Raw genomic sequence first — 16,118 nt, forward strand, 5'->3', positions numbered from 1 at the left:
AACCAATCACGCAGCTGGAGCACAGGAACCCGGAAGAAAGACGGGGGGAACGTGTCAGCCTTCTCAGCGGTGACATTACAGCACTGGAGGGCTTTGTTCCAAGTTGAATATTTCATAATGTGCTAGTATGCCATTGCCTTGCAGGTTTATTTTTTGCAACATGCGCAGTTTACAACCGCTTTAAGTAGAAAACATTTTTACTGCAATTTTGCTGTGATTTTTGTACAGGTCAAAAGGGCACCGATGTAAAAAGCAGAATAATGCCTGTAATCTGCCCAAAAAGAAGCTCATGTACTTTTTTTGAGCTTCAGGCATTTTGCTTCAGGTGACAAAACGCTTAGATGTGAACAGGTGCCATTGAAATGAATGGGATTTTGCTTGTTGGGCAATTTATGGACATTTATCTGGCGTTATACAAGTGTTTTATGAGCTGAAAACGCTCTGGTGTGAATGCAACCTTATTGCTGAGTTTGGAGGAAATTTGTTTTAGAAACCAATGCCCATAGTTTATATTTCTGTTCCTTTCCAGACAGTATCACTGTTTATGATGACGTTGATGCCGATGTGCTGAGAAATTACCAGGAGTTTACTTTGGCAAATATCATCTATTACTCATTGAAAGAGGGCACTACAAGTGAGCAGAGTGCTAGGATGACTGCTATGGACAATGCCAGCAAGAATGCTTGTAAGTAGATATATGCTGAAAATGCAAGGAATGATCATACATGTAAATAATTTATTTCATGGATTTCTAGTATTACTGCAAAATGAGTGAGCATGTATTGTGGACTTTATCAGTCTTTTCTCATCCTGGGATTTATTGGGGACTTGAAAAGACCCAAAGAACGTGCACATTTATCCACAACATAACCTCAGAGGTGTGGGAATTGTTCACCTATGTGTAGTGTAATTGTGAAACAAACGTTTATTTTGTTAACTTGACTTTGATTATTTTTTTGTTTTCCCCGTTAGCTGAAATAATTGACAAATTGACATTGACTTACAACCGTACTCGTCAAGCTGTCATCACCAAGGAGCTTATTGAAATTATCTCTGGAGCAGCCGCCCTGTAAGTACAAGGAATTACTGCATGGCTGAGACTTTTGATATAGGGCAGGTGGGGGGCAACTGAGCTTGTGCACCTAAGAATCATTGAGTGCTCTGTTGTGTTCTATATCCGGCTCCTCCACTTCAGGAAATTCCAAGATTGTGTTAGTGGTAGTAAACTAATTTTTTTAAATTCTACCTACAGGTAAGCTTAAAAGAGAAGTATGGGTTTCTTTTTTTTTTTTTTTTTTTTTTTTTTTTCCCGCATTCATATTTGCTTAGGTGGATGCAGCATCTGTCCCCCCAGCACCTCTACACTGAAAGCCTAGTGGTCAAACACCGCCAATCACTTGGTTTTCAGAGCTCCGTGAGCAGAGAGCTGTAGACTCAGTCACAGCTCTCTGCTCATCTCCCTTTGAGCCCATTGAAGCGCTGAGCCATGGCGGTGGCAGAGCTGACCATCTCAGGCTCTCAGCGGCTTGCTGAGGGGCTTAGACGGGTGTCAGTCCAGGCACCTGGCGGATCCAGACTTTATTATCGCAATGATGTGGTTCCTGGACTGGTATCCGTGACATCAGAGAGTGGACCTTAGCCCGCTCTTTGCTGAAAGCGGGTCACAGGAGTGCAAAACGAATTGCACTCCTGTGATCCATAGAAGCCCAGCCAAACAAGCTTTGGCTGGACTTTTCCTTTTTAAAATAAAGCTTACCTGTAGGTACCAAAAATATCTCCTAAGTGTGCATTGCACTCTGAAAAGATGGCATACCATCACTTTAGAAGGCTGTGCCACGATGATGTGTTCTGTGCACATGCACGAGAGTGAAGCCCTTGCGGCTCGGTCATTGAAACAGCCATAGCCTGCAAACCCGGAAGGAAAACCAAGTAAAGATGGAAGCCCTGTCAGCGGTGCCAGTGTGCCGCTGGCAAGCTTAGTTGTGGGGTAAGCCTTTCATAATGTGCAGGTAGAAGATTCCTTTTCTTCTTATCAGCCTATAACACTAAAGAATGTAATTTGTGGCATTTAGAGTATATTTTTAAAGCGGAGTTCCAGCCTGTATTAAAAAAAAAAAAAAAAAATTGGCTGTAGCTGCTAACTTTTTTAATATTGAGACACTTGCCTGTCCAGGGTTCCCGTGATGTTGGCACCCTAAGCCGGTCCACCCATCGGCTTCGGGTGCAGGCACTGGCATTGCTAGTAAGGGGGAAACCGGCAGTGAAGCCTCCAGGCTTCACTGTTAGTTTCCTACTGCACATGCACAAGTCACGCTGCGCTTTCTGAATGGTCCCGTCGTCTTCTGGGACATGCAAAGAAAAGGTACCAAAAAGAAAAAATTTCAATAAAAATTATCTAAAAACGAGAGGGGGGGTGGACTGCTCTATTGTTTAAAACCTAGTTGGATTTCAGCCTGGAACTGCGCTTTAAAGGGGTTGTAAACCCTCATATTTTTTCAACTGAATGCATCCTATGCATTCAGGTGAAAAAACATTTACATTGTGTGCATTTTGCATGGTGTGCTTTAACTTGCTTGTTCTGTTTCTAACACTATTACCAGGGGATGAAATGGTCGAAAATAAGAATCATTGTCGCCAGGTAACATATATTTTGGTAGTTTTATTGTGTCAACAGTGAATTGTAGAACTTTTTTTTTTTTTATGTACTTTACCACTTTCTGACGATGGTGAACAGTTTTTTTGTACTTGCAGGTTCTTTAAAGGGATAACACATGTGACTGTTCATGTGATACAGAGATGCAGTGTGTGTGTGTTTTTAATTTTTTTTTTCTCACTCCAAGATGTACCCCTAAACCACTTCAACCCCTTGGAACCTGTACGTCCTCGGGTTGAAGCGGTTATACCAGAATGATGCCTGCACCTACATCTGTACCTGCCTTCCCTCTGTGATGAAAGAAACCGGAAGCAACAAGGATTTTGTCCCTTCCGGTTTTGGTTTGACGCTTACAAGCAGTTACCAGCTTGTACAGCATCTGATCAAACAGATCTCAGTTTGATCAGATGCTTTCAGGGCAGAGAAGATATCTGGGATCTAATAGACCCCAGATCTCACCATAAAGAGGACCTGTTATGCCTATTGCCTATCAAAAGGGATGTTGTTCATTCCTTGTGATGGCAATAAAGTTGATAAAATGAGAGAGACGGTGTAAAAGTTTAAAAAAAAAAAAAAAAAATTGAAAGTGCCTCCATTCCCCAGTGGTCATGCACAAACGCATGTGTAAGTCCTCACGCAAATGTAAACAATGACCACACATGAGGTGTTGCCACGAACGTGCAAGCGAGAGCAATAATTCCAGCACCAGAGCTCCTGCGTAAGGCCCCTTTCACATTGGCGGCTGTTCTGCCGCTGTTAAAAGCATGTTTTGTTATTTTTGAAATTCAGAGAATCCTGGCACAGCGTTCACTTGCAGTTGTACATTGCGATTAGCTGCGTTGCAACATTCTTGCCATTTCTGATGAGCTTCCGGTTTTTCTTTCCTTGTTGCTGCTGCTATCTGCAGGAGAAATAGTACACTGTGATTACCTGCAGTTCTGTGCAGATAAAATCGTTCCTGGATGCAGTCAACTTTTAATTTTTTTTTTTTTCTATCTGCACAAAACTGCATGTAACAAAACTGTTGCTAAACGCAGTGTGTAAATGGGGCCATAGGAAAGCATTGTTTGTGTTTAGCTGCGGTAGATAACTTCATCTGTCTGCAGCAAAAAGCACAATTCTATCCACCCATGTGAAAGGGGCCTTACTCTAAACTGGTTACCTGTAAAGGCTTTTAAAGCGTCGCATATAGAGATTTTTAGGTACTGTAGTTTGTCGCTGTTCTATGTATGTATTTTACATGTATGTGAGAAATGTCAGAATTGGCCTGAGGGTAAAAGTGGCTTTGTTTACTTTTACTTTTTTAAACTGCCACGTTAGGTTGAAGGTACAGCTGTGGCCAAAAGTTTTGAGAAAGACAAATATTAATTTTCACAAAGTTTGCTGCTTCTGTGTTTTTAGATCTTTTTGTCAGATGTTACTATGATATACAGAAGTATAATTACAAGCATTTCGTAAGTGTCAATGGATTTTATTGACAATTACATTAAGTTTTTATGCAGAGTCAATATTTGCAATGATGACCCTTCTTTTTTTCAAGACCTCTCCAGTTTGCCCCAGCATGCTGTCACTCAACTTCTGGGCCACATCCTGACTGACGGCAGCCCATTCTTGCATAATCAATGCTTGGCGTTTGTCAGAATTTGTGGTGTTTTTTTGTTCACTGCCTCTTGAGGATTGACCACAAGTTTTCAATGGTATAAGATCTGGGAAGTTTCTTGGGCCATGGACCCAAAATTTCCATGTTTTGTTCCCCAAGCCACTTGGTTATCACTTTTGCTGTATGGCAAGGTGCTCCATCATGCTGTAAAAGGCATTGTTCGTCACCAAACTGTTCTTGGGTAGTTGGGAGAAGTTACTCTCGGAGGAGGTTTTTGTACCATTCTTTATTCTTGGCTGTGTTCTTAGGCAAAACTTTGAGTGAGCCCACGCCCTTGGTTGAGAAGCAAACACACACATGAATGATCTCCGGATGCTTTACTGTTGGCATGACACAGGACTGATGGTAGAGCTCACCTTTTCTTCTCCGGACAAGGTTTTTTCCGGATGCCTTAAATAATCGGAAAGGGGATTCATCAGAGAAAATGCCTTTCTCCCAGTCCTCAGCAGTCCATTCCCTGTACATTTTTGCAGAATGTTAGTCTGTTCCTGATGTTTGTTTTTCCTGGAGAGAAGTGGCTTCTTTGCTGCCCTTTGACACCAGGCCGTCCTCCCAAGAGTCTTCGCCTGACTGTGTGCAGATGTACTCACACCTGCCTGCTGCCATTCCTGAGCAAGCTCTGCACTGGTGGTGCCCCGATCCCACAGCTGAATCCACTGTAGGAGTCGGTCCTGGTGCTTGCTGGACTTGGACACCCTGAAGCCTTCACAAATGCAGTGGAAATGTTTTTTTTTATGGGATTAAGTTCATTTTCATGGCAAAGCGGGACTCTGCAATTAATTGCAATTCATCTGGTCACTCTTCATAACATTCTGCAGTATATGCAAATTGCCATCATAAAAACTGAGGCAGCAGACTTTGTGAAAAATATTTGTGTCATTCTCAAAACTTTTGGCCATGGCTGTAGTCTGGATTGAGAGATTTAGAAAATTGCGGACCTTTCATTGTTGTCTCTGTTCCTAATACTTTGTGCCACTGATATGGCACAAGTATGTGGCCCTTCAAGGGGAAAGCAAAAACTCTTGATCCACATACTTGTTCTGTGTTGGGATTTTAAGTATTAAATCCTTAGGATCAGCATAACAGGCAATCGGACGTTTCGTGAGAAGATTTAAGCAGTGGCAGTCTGTGTATTTTCTTAGTACTGTGTTTTTTTTTTTTTTTCCCAAGCTAAAAAAATGCTGGCAATAGCTTTTTGTAGTAGCATTTTAGGAGCATTAGCGTTTTTGCAGTAAAAGGAAAAAAAAAAAAGAAGCTAAATACGCAATTGGGAGCGTTTCTGCTGGAAAAGCACTCCAAGAAACTACACAAACTATTTTTTTTTTTCTTCTCCTAAATGCTGAAGCTCAAACGTTAAAGCCGGGTTCACATATGTGCGGCCGCGGGTTCGTGCCTGGGATCTGGGGCGCGTCAGTTCACAGGTTCAGGTGCGATTCAGGTCCGACTTTTCGCCTGAATTCGCACCTGAACCAGACCCAAACACGCACAAGACACTTTTTCAATCCGCTCTGTGGCCATCATGGATCTGTGTGAACCTGCTCCATTGAGAGCCAGTCACGCTCGCATGTCATGCACGTTTTGATGTGGGGAAACCCGCATTCTTTGCATATATGTGAACCCAGCCTAATAGCCTAAAGCAGTGTGCATGGACACATAGGATAACACTACTTATTTAGCTTCTGGGAGCAGAAAAAAACGCTAGTGTGCATGGAGCCTAAAGCTTTAGGAGCTCTTGACTATCTTTTGATGATTGTATTTTTTTTTTTTTTTTTACGTCCAAAGAATGTTCTGAGACATTTGACAATGGACTTGTACGAAGCCTGTCTGTTCTTGATAACTACACTGCTATTACCTGACGGGTCAGTGTAAAGCTGGCCATACACTATTACAGCTTTTATGACTGAATGAAAAATAAATCTGCAGATTCCTCCATCCTTGCTACATAGCGTGGATGGACAAATCCCCCTGCTGGGCCCCTGGTTGTCAGAATACCTGAACAGTGGCTGCATCTGTTTGGATACAGTGGGGCAAAAAAGTATTTAGTCAGCCACCAATTGTGCAAGTTCTCCCACTTAAAAAGATGAGAGGCCTGTAATTGTCATCATAGGTATACCTCAACTATGAGAGACAAAATGTGGAAACAAATCCAGACAATCACTTTGTCTGATTTTTGAAAGAATTTATTTGCAAATTATGGTGGAAAATAAGTATTTGGTCCCCTACAAACAAGCAAGATTTCTGGCTCTCACAGACCTGTATCTTCTTTAGGCTAGGTTCACACTGCTGCGAATTCTATTGCGAATTTGAGCCGTTGCGATCGCTCAAATTCGCAAGTCATTTAAATTACATAGATTAACATTAGTGCCGTTCACATCGACGCGTTGCGAATATAACCTGCGTGAAAAAAAGGTCCTGTGCGAGTTTACTGCGTTGCGTTGCGAATTTAGTCTCCATAGACATCAATGTAAATCGTTCTTGAATCGCATTGATGGTTCACATATGTGCGAATTCCACCACACTACTCTCCACAAAAACCAGGAAGTACACAGGAAGTTAAGACCCTTTTTTTTTTTTTTACATTATGATTCCATTGGCTAGACTATCAATCGCAGCTATATCCAACTCCTGAAATTCGCGGTAAAATCGCGGTAAATTCGCGGTAAAATCGCGGTAAATTCGCCAAAAAACGGAACAAAATCACAAAGCATCAGTGTGAACCGGGCCTTAAGAGGCTCCTCTGTCCTCCACTCATTACCTGTATTAATGGCACCTGTTTGAACTTGTTATCAGTATAAAAGACACCTGTTCACAACCTCAAACAGTCACACTCCAAACTCCACTATGGTGAAGACCAAAGAGCTGTCGAAGGACACCAGAAACAAAATTGTAGACCTTCACCAGGCTGGGAAGACTGAATCTGCAATAGGCAAGCAGCTTGGTGTGAAGGAATCAACTGTGGGAGCAATAATTAGAAAATAGAAGACATGCAAGACCACTGATAATCTCCCTCGATCTGGGGCTCCACGCAAGATCTCACCCCGTGGGGTCAAAATGATCACAAGAACGGTGAGCAAAAATCCCAGAACCACACGGGGGGACCTAGTGAATGACCTGCAGAGAGCTGGGACCAACGTAACAAAGGCTACCATCAGTAACACACTACGCCGCCAGGGACTCAGATCCTGCAGTGGCAGGCGTGTCCCCTGGCTTAAGCCAGTACATTTCTGGGCTCGTCTGAGGTTTGCTAGAGAGCATTTGGATGATCCAGAAGAGGATTGGGAGAATGTCATATGGTCAAATTAAACCAAAGTAGAACTGTTCGGTAGAAGCACAACTCGTCGTGTTTGGAGGAGAGAGAATGCTGAGTTGCATGGTCAAAGGAAACCAAAGTAGAACTGTTCGGTAGAAACACAACTCGTCGTGTTTGGAGGAGAGAGAATGCTGATTTGCAACCAAAGAACCCCATACCTACTGTGAAGCATGGGGGTGGCAACATCATGCTTTGGGGCTGTTTCTCTGCAAAGGGAACAGGACAACTGATCCGTGTACATGAAAGAATGAATGGGGCCATGTATCGTGAGATTTTGAGTGCAAACCTCCTCCCATCAGCAAGGGCATTGAAGATGAAACGTGGCTGGGTCTTTCAGCATGACAATGATCCCAAACTTACACCGCCTGGGCAACGAAGGATTGGCTTCGTAAGAAGCATTTCAAGGTCCTGGAGTGGCCTAGCCAGTCTCCAGTTCTCAACCCCATAGAAAACCTTTGGAGGGAGTTTAAAGTCTGTGTTGCCCAGCGACAGCCCCAAAACATCACTGCTCTAGAGGAGATCTGCATGGAGGAATGGGCCAACATACCAGAACCAGTGTGTGACAACCTTGTGAAGACTTACAGAAAACGTTTGACCTCTGTCATTGCCAACAGAGGATATATAACAAAGTATTGAGATGAACTTTTGATATTGACAAAATACTTATTTTCCACCATAATTTGCAAATTCTTTCAAAAATCAGACAATGTGATTGTCTGGATTTGTTTCCACATTTTGTCTCTCATAGTTGAGGTATACCTATGATGACAATTACAGGCCTCTCTCATCTTTATTAAGTGGGAGAACTTGCACAATTGGTGGCTGACTAAATACTTTTTTGCCCCACTGTATATATGTTTGAGAAATAGTTTTCTGCCCAACAGCGAGGGAAGCTTTGCACAGACAGATCCTTTGGCTTTAAAAACTGGTCCGTGTATGACTAACCAGTCTGCTTTCATCCTGAGCAATTATTTATCTAGGCTACTCACAAGTATTTTGTAAGACAGTTTCACAAATGGAAGGAGGCCAAAGAACAAGTTTCAGAACCTCCACTCCAGGGGGATTTGAGTCTGAATGAAAATATCTGAGATTCAATCTGTAGAAAACACAACTTTGCACATTTTTTTTTTATTCAGTAAATAGTTTGATATATTTTCATCAGTAACATACCTTTGTTTAAAAAAATATTGTTTTGTATTTTCATACCATTATAATAAAAGATCCCTTTCCTTTTCAGATAATGTAATTGGGCTTACCTGGATGTCTGTGGATCTTTACGTCTGAGAAAGAGTTGGTTCATTTTATGAAGAAAACCAATATTTGTAAATTATATTACAATAAACACCTTACGTGGACTTTGCTTTGTCTCTAAGTCCTTGATGTTTTTCTTTTAGAAACCATGTAATACTCAGGATATGTGCCGTGTTTGTGACATATGTTTACTAAATGTCTAAAACCTGATTAACCTGCCCGCCCACAATAGGTTTACTGCGGGTGGCACAGGCAGGCCAGACAATGTACTTGTACGTTGCCAGCTTGCATCCAGGTTTGGGGCATGCATGATTGCTCGCTGTGCTCGACTTGTGTTGTGATTGGACACAGCATGAGTTTGGCAGCTGATTTCAGACAATTATTTTGGCTAAAGTCAGTTGATCGGCTGTGTCCAATCACACACAGAGTTCTGTGTACTGTGAACAGCGATCTAGCTGTCTGTTCTCCCTGAAAAGCAGGGAGAAAAAACAGCCAGATAGTAGTAAAAGCAGCACACATTACACATTGGCACACAGTTAACCCCTTGATTGCCCCTAGATGTTAACCCCTTCTCAGTCAGTGTACAGTATTAACCCTCTAATATTGTCACTAGTGATGTCAGTGACCCTCCCAGATAGCGTCTGTTAGTCAAAAAAATAACTCTCCTGTGCTCAGGTTTTGTGCTCGGGGGTGGGGGGGGAGGAGCGTATCTTACTCCTTGTCAATGCCTAGAGACTTGCTGCCCCCTCAGGACCATGGGTATCCATTGTGCCAGATTACCCACCAACCTGTCAGTCATACACGACATAAGACGCTGATTACAGTATACTGTCTGTAGCTGTATAAATTCCAGTACACTGTATATACCAGGGGTACTGAATTAAAATTCACGGGGGGGCTAATCGGTAAAATTTTCTTCCAGCGGAGGTCCGAGTGTCATATTGGTGATGACTCCGATCCTTTACATCACAGCCTCCCGTGCACGTCACAAGAGTTTCCTATTGCCCTTGTAGGTACCTTTTTGTTTTTCTAGGGCAGAAAAACATAGATCTCTGCACAAGTGTGAACAAGCCCTTACATCAGTGCCCTCAGTCCCCCCCTTCACAGCACATCCCTCCCTTTTTACATCACAGTCCCCCATCTGAGACCCCCAAACCCGTTACAGGCCGCCCCATCACAGCGTGTCCCTTTAAAGACCCCCCTTCATCACAGATCCCCTTCACCCCCATCACAGATCCCCCAATCACAGATCCTCTCCAGCACAGACTGCCCCCCCCCTTTCCATCACAGACTGCTCCCCCCCCCCCCTTTCCATCACAGACTGCTCCCCCCCCCCCTTTCCATCACAGACTGCTCCCCCCCCCCCCCTTTCCATCACAGACTGCTCCCCCCCCCCCCCCCTTTCCATCACAGACTCGACTCCCCCCTTCCGTCACAGACTCGACTCCCCAACAACCCCCCCCCATCAAGAGTCAGACTGTCCCTTTCTTAATCGCAGCATTCCTCACCCTCCCCACACTACCCTACCTTATTCACCCAAGCTGGGAAGCACGCATGGCAAGGCGGGACTTTTCAAGTTAAAGGTGGGTGATAGGTTGCTGGGACCGCCCCACTGCCTAGCAACCAACCACCCACTTTGTAACTTGTTAAGTCCCGCTGCCCTTTGTCCTGACCTGCAGTTTTTCCAGGCTTGTGTGAAATAGGGCAGTGTGGGGAGGGGGGGGGAAGGGAGAGTGATGCGATGATGAAAGGGAGAGACCTGCTGTGCCTCCCATGTATTCGAGGATGTTAGTGGCGGGCAGGCAAGCCGACAGAGGGTAGAGAACACTCAGGCATCTATTTGTTGAGGATGTGGGCCGGATAGGGCTGCTACTGGGTCCGGATTCGGCCCGCGGTCTGCCGTTTAGAGATGCCTGGTATATACCATAGTTTGAAGACGCTATAACACGTGTCAGACACGAGGCCTGTGGGCCGAATGTGGTCCTCCAGGCCATTTCATGTGGCCCTCACACCTCTCCTGCAGCACACCCCTCACCTCCACCCCCACCTTGTCTCAGTAGTCTGTAACGGAGAGGACAGAGCTCCTGCTAAAAAATCCTTCCCTTCTCTGTGCAGCCATGGATGTGCTCGTGTCTGCTCTTCCCAAGGGCTGTGAGTGGGCTTCATGCCAGACTGCACCTGTCCTTCACAGTCTTCAGTTATTACTAAAACCCGTAATAATCAAATACACAGGCAGTTAATATGATAAAGAGTAGATACAATTATAAAGTCTTACATATAAAACTGGCCCTTTGAGGGCAACCATAATGCTGATTTTGGCCCATGATGAAATTGAGTTTGACACCCCTGCCCTATAACAAACCAATTTAATATACAAGTATTGGTCTTTTTTTTTTTTTTTTTTCTTTACTAAAGACATGTATCAGAATACATTTTGGCATAAATGGAAATTAGATTATTTTTTTTTTATTATTGGATGTTTTATAATGGAATTTTTTTTTTTTTTTTTTTCAAAATTTTCTTTTTTTGTTCATAAAATAAATGAAAAACCCAGTGGTGATCAAATACCACCAAAAGAAAGCTCTATTTGAAAAAAAAAATTATAAAAAGTTAATTTGCCTACAGTGTTGCGTGTCCGCAACTGCCAGTTAAAATATAGCGCAGTGCTGAATAGCAATAAATGGCCTGGTCATGGAGGGAGTAAAACCTTATGGAGCTCAAGTGGTTAAGGTTTGATTATAGGTCTCACATATTCCACTCTGCTCGATTAAAAATGTAATTTAATTTTGAAATTACCATGCCGTCAGTTAAAATCCAGCCCTAACTTTTTTTCGTTTTAGGTGGAAGGGTTGGCACCTCCAATTCTTTATTTTAATTTTTTTTGGTAGACTTAACCTACTGTTGCTGATATTTAGACAAAGCAGAGAATGGACACTGTCCAAGAAGGATACAACAGTAAAACATTTTTTAGTACAGTGCATATCATGCATTTGCTGTCTGTGCCTCACGAGGGAAGACATTTCAAACCTAAAAAGCATTCTATTGTTTCCATCTTTATCCAAAACTTAAAAACAGCAAACTTTTGGCTGACTCTGGGGCATCCAGCTGCTGTGCATTCTTCCCGCTGTTTTAGTGCACCCAGGAGAGCCAGGTGCAGCATCCAACCCTACGGCCTGCAGCCTGACTGTCTGTGGCTGGCAATGGCTGGACGAGTCTGAACACTGTACCAAGTGGTACTCCTGTTTGGGGCCTTATGTTAAAGTATAACTAAGGGGAAAAGGTGTTTTTGTTTTTTTTGTTGATAGAGTGCAGAGGGATTAGAATGCTTGTCAGTTTTTATTGCTTTCGGTGCCCCCTGTTAAGGAGATTCATCCACTCTATTTGACCTGTTTACCATTATCATTGAAGGTAAAAGTAAAGAAAATCCCTAATTTTGGGTTGTCCCCCCGAAAAGTAATAGAGGTGAAATTTTCTAATGGTGACCTGGAATTCCCTTAATTTGCAGGGATTGCATTTCACTTACTGTTTGGCTATGGGGCAGGAGGTGAAGGGAAATCTCCGCAATGGGAAATAGATGGCAGAAAAAAAATCTGCTCTATCCAGAATGGGGGGGGGGGGGGGGGGGGGGGTTGCCTATAGTTCTAGTTTAAGGGCCTAATGCTCAGGCCCTAAACATCCTGCAACGGCCTGCCTTAGCATTTGACAGGCTGTGGGCGGTGGGGCTGAATGCTGCACCTGTCCCTGTTGAGAGCACTAAAACGCTCAGAAATATGCACTGCAGCTAGACACCCCTGTGTGCGAGGGACCTTAATAGATTTGGTGAAGAAACCGCAAATAATGATCTTTCCAATTTGACACACAGGTTAAACACAGAAGAACAAAGTGTACACGTACAAATAAAAGATAAAACTAGATCTGTGTGGAACAGTTTTCACTGCTCTCATTGTGGTCTTGCCGAGATTAGAAGCAAGTACGCTCCAATGTCATAAATGGGGGTGAACAGATGCAGTAAAATTTGTGTTTTAACACAGGAAAACAGACAAGTGTGAATAGGCCATAAATGTCATTTTTAATGTATGTTATGCACATGTAAATAGTTTGCCAGTAACCTGATCACAGATTTATTTTAAAGTAGAACTATAGGCAAAACTTGTGTTTTTTCTTTTGGATAGAGTAAGGGACGGGTATATCCTCTGTCAGGTTTTTTTTTTTTTTTTTGTCATCTGTGTCCTATTAGAGTTTACTATCATTTTCTGTTCCATAGCCAAAACAGGAAGTGAGAGGAAATCCCTGCAAATTAAGGGAATTCCTTTGCACCACGACTATTGTGCCCATTGGAAGATTTTCCCTGTGCGATGTGGGATTTGCTTTACCTTTCAATGATAATGGGACAAATACAGAGGGTGAATCTCCCCAACAGGGCAGATGTAGAAATAAAAACCTGACGTGTTCTAATCGCTCTCCACGCTATCCAAAACTAGTAAAAAAAATGTCTTTAATTATACTTTAAAGTGAATTTGCAAAAAACTGAATACAAAGTGAGTTTCCACCTGCCAAAAATAAATGTGGTATTCGGTTCAGCCAGTTTTCTAATTCCTAATCATATATACAATAAAGGGTCCTGACAGTTATGTTTATGGATGCAGGAAAGTCAATTTTTTTTTTTTTTAATATTTTTATTGAAGATTTTCATGGAAATTACATTATACAATTGGACATTGTATGTCGTGCAACGACATTTTGGTTAGTCAATACAAGGTAAACTGTTCAACTTGTGATTTCAACACATATAGCAATTCACCAACTTGGGTTGGTTATAACTTTTATTAAACATATATCTATTGTAGCTTCTAAGTTACCGGAGTTGTTGTTCGTATTTGCGTAGTTTGACCTCTTCACTAGAGTCGCACCCCAAATGGGATCTTTAGTGCCACAGGAGTGAAGAGGCCCTGTCTTTCATAAGATTAAATTGGTAAATATGTGCTAGTTATAACTAGCTGTTGCATACAACTTGTTTCTCTTGTCTACTTAAAGGTATTGCTCGGTCAAGAAGAAGGGGTATGTATCAGTGTTTAGGTTAGTGGTTTGCGCATTGCGTAGTCCAGTTAGTCCATGGTTGCCAGTTCTTGTTTGTTTTGGTCACCTGGCCAGTGTGCGTAGCTGTTGTGATCTCGTAGCTGTAGTGGAGGGATACTAAGTCAATGACTTGAGTTATTGTCAAGGGATTGTCAGACTTCCAATTTCTGGTTATGTTGAGTCTTGCTGCCAGGAGGATATGAGTGATCACTGGCCTGAATGAGTATGGGATTGATTCAATAGTTAGGTTAAGTATCGCCAGTGCTGGGGAGGGGTGAATTTTAATTTGGGTTATGTTCGAGATTAAATTAAAAATTCTTTCCCAGTAGTTGTGTAGTTTAGTGCACGTCCAGAATACATGAAGTACGTCGCTAGGAGAAGAGTGACATCTCCAGCATATATTGGGAGTTCTTGGGTTAAAGATTGTAATTCTGGCTGGGGTGATATACCAACGTAATGTGATTTTCTGTGTGAGTTCCCATAGGGCCGCGCAATTAGTGGCCTTGTATATAGTTTTGAAGGCAAGTTGCCATTGGTCTTCCGTATAAGACTGAGCTAGATCTTTTTCCCAACTTTGGTGGGGTTTTAGTTTAAGGAAGGTATGTTTGTTGTGGAGAATGTTGTAGAAGTAGGATATACCTTTAGTTTTAGTGGCTGTGTTGGTGAGATATTCCCAGGTTTTAGGGTGAATATTGTAGAGGGGGAGGGTTAGAGTATTTAGGTAGTGGTGTAGACGTATGTAAGTGAATTTGTCAGATGCAGTTAGATTGAGTTCGGCTTGAAGTTGTGCGAATGATTTAATGTGGTTGTTATGTAGTAGATCTTGTATGAGAAGTATACCTTTGGCGGTCCAAGGTGATAGGGAGATTTCTGGTAATGTGTGATTTAGGGATTCCAAGGGGATGCAACTTAGAGACGTGGCTGGATTGGAGGTGAGTAAAGTTACTGATTTCTTCCATGCGAGTGCCGAAGCTCTCATGGTCGGGGGAAATGCTTTTGGTATTATGGTTCCCAGTGGAATACTAAGTAACCAAGTTCTCAAGTTGGGTTGAGATAATGAGGAGCTTTCAATTTGTCCCCAAAGTGTTGTGGGTTGTGTTTGGAACCAGGCAGGCATTTGAGCTAGGATTGTTGCTAAGTAATAGTCCTCAAAGTCTATAGATCCTGTTCCGCCGACTAGTTTGTGTTTTACTAAGTTGTATTGGGCACTTCTCGTTTTTTTTCCCGTTCCATAAATATTTGTTGAATATTTTTTGAGAGATTTGAAGAAGGTGGTTGGCAAAGGTATAGGTAGGGTTCTAAAGTGATAGAGTATTTGGGGAAGGCATATCATCTTAAATGCTGCAAGTCTGCCCGACCATGAGAGTTCGTGCTTTGCTATTTGTTGTGAAGTAGATTGAATTTGTTGTAAGAGTGGTAGGTAGTTGCATGAATATATTTTCTTAGTTTCCCTCGGGAGTTGAATGCCCAAGTATGATATGTCGGTTTCTGCCCATTTAAATGGGTATTGTAGTTGTAGGAGGTGTTTCATGGTGGTGTTTATGTTTATGTCTAGTATGAATGATTTGGTCACATTAACCTTGTAATAGGAGATCGAGCTAAACCATGTGAGCAGTTTTTGTACTTCTGCCAGGGAAACAGTCGGGTTTGTAAGGATTAGAATTACATCGTCCGCGAATAGGCTGATTTTGTGGTGTGAGAGGCCTATACGCATACCTGAGATGTTAGGGTGGGAACGTACATGCTCAGCCAGGGGTTCCATAAGCATGTTAAATATTAGAGGGGAGAGGGGGCAGCCCTGGCGTGTGCCGTTTGTGATGGGGAATGGACGTGAGAGCATGCCTTCTGTGAACACTTAAGCCTCAGGGTTGGAATACAATGCTAGGATGGCTGTTAGGATCTGTCCCTGGAATCCAAATTTGCGTAGGACTGCTTCTAAGTAAGTCCAGTGTACTCTATCGAACGCCTTCTCTGCATCCAGGGAAAGAAGCAGAGAAGGCGTTCCAGTGGATTCAGCGTGGTGAATGAGGTCTAGCATTCTTCTGGTGGCATCTGAAGATTGTCTGCCTTTGGTAAAACCAGTCTGATCTTGGTGTATGATAGTTGGCATGATCTCGTTTAGTCTGTTGGCTATGGTTTTGGAGTAAATTTTTAGGTCTAGGTTGAGT

The 16,118-nt window shown here is 42.7% G+C and overlaps 1 protein-coding gene across 3 annotated transcripts in view; it reads left to right on the top strand.

Annotated features, from left to right (window-relative positions):
* The window catches only part of ATP5F1C (ATP synthase F1 subunit gamma), a 40,475-nt gene extending 31,497 nt beyond the window's left edge, over window positions 1-8,978 (top strand). Inside the window, exons 7-10 of one of the 3 annotated variants that reach the window (XM_073619443.1) lie at window positions 530-685; window positions 973-1,069; window positions 2,601-2,638; window positions 8,861-8,978. In XM_073619443.1, coding sequence (XP_073475544.1) covers window positions 530-685; window positions 973-1,069; window positions 2,601-2,607 — 260 coding nt within the window. In that variant the 3' untranslated portion in view covers window positions 2,608-2,638; window positions 8,861-8,978. Of the gene's footprint in view, window positions 1-529; window positions 686-972; window positions 1,074-2,600; window positions 2,639-8,860 lie in introns of those variants that run through there. The other 2 variants (XM_073619444.1, XM_073619442.1) reach the window with 2 other exon arrangements.
* The last annotated feature ends 7,140 nt before the right edge of the window (window positions 8,979-16,118 follow it).

This window comes from Aquarana catesbeiana, linkage group LG03, assembly GCF_042186555.1.
Source record: "Aquarana catesbeiana isolate 2022-GZ linkage group LG03, ASM4218655v1, whole genome shotgun sequence".
Taxonomy (NCBI): Eukaryota; Metazoa; Chordata; class Amphibia; order Anura; family Ranidae; genus Aquarana; species Aquarana catesbeiana.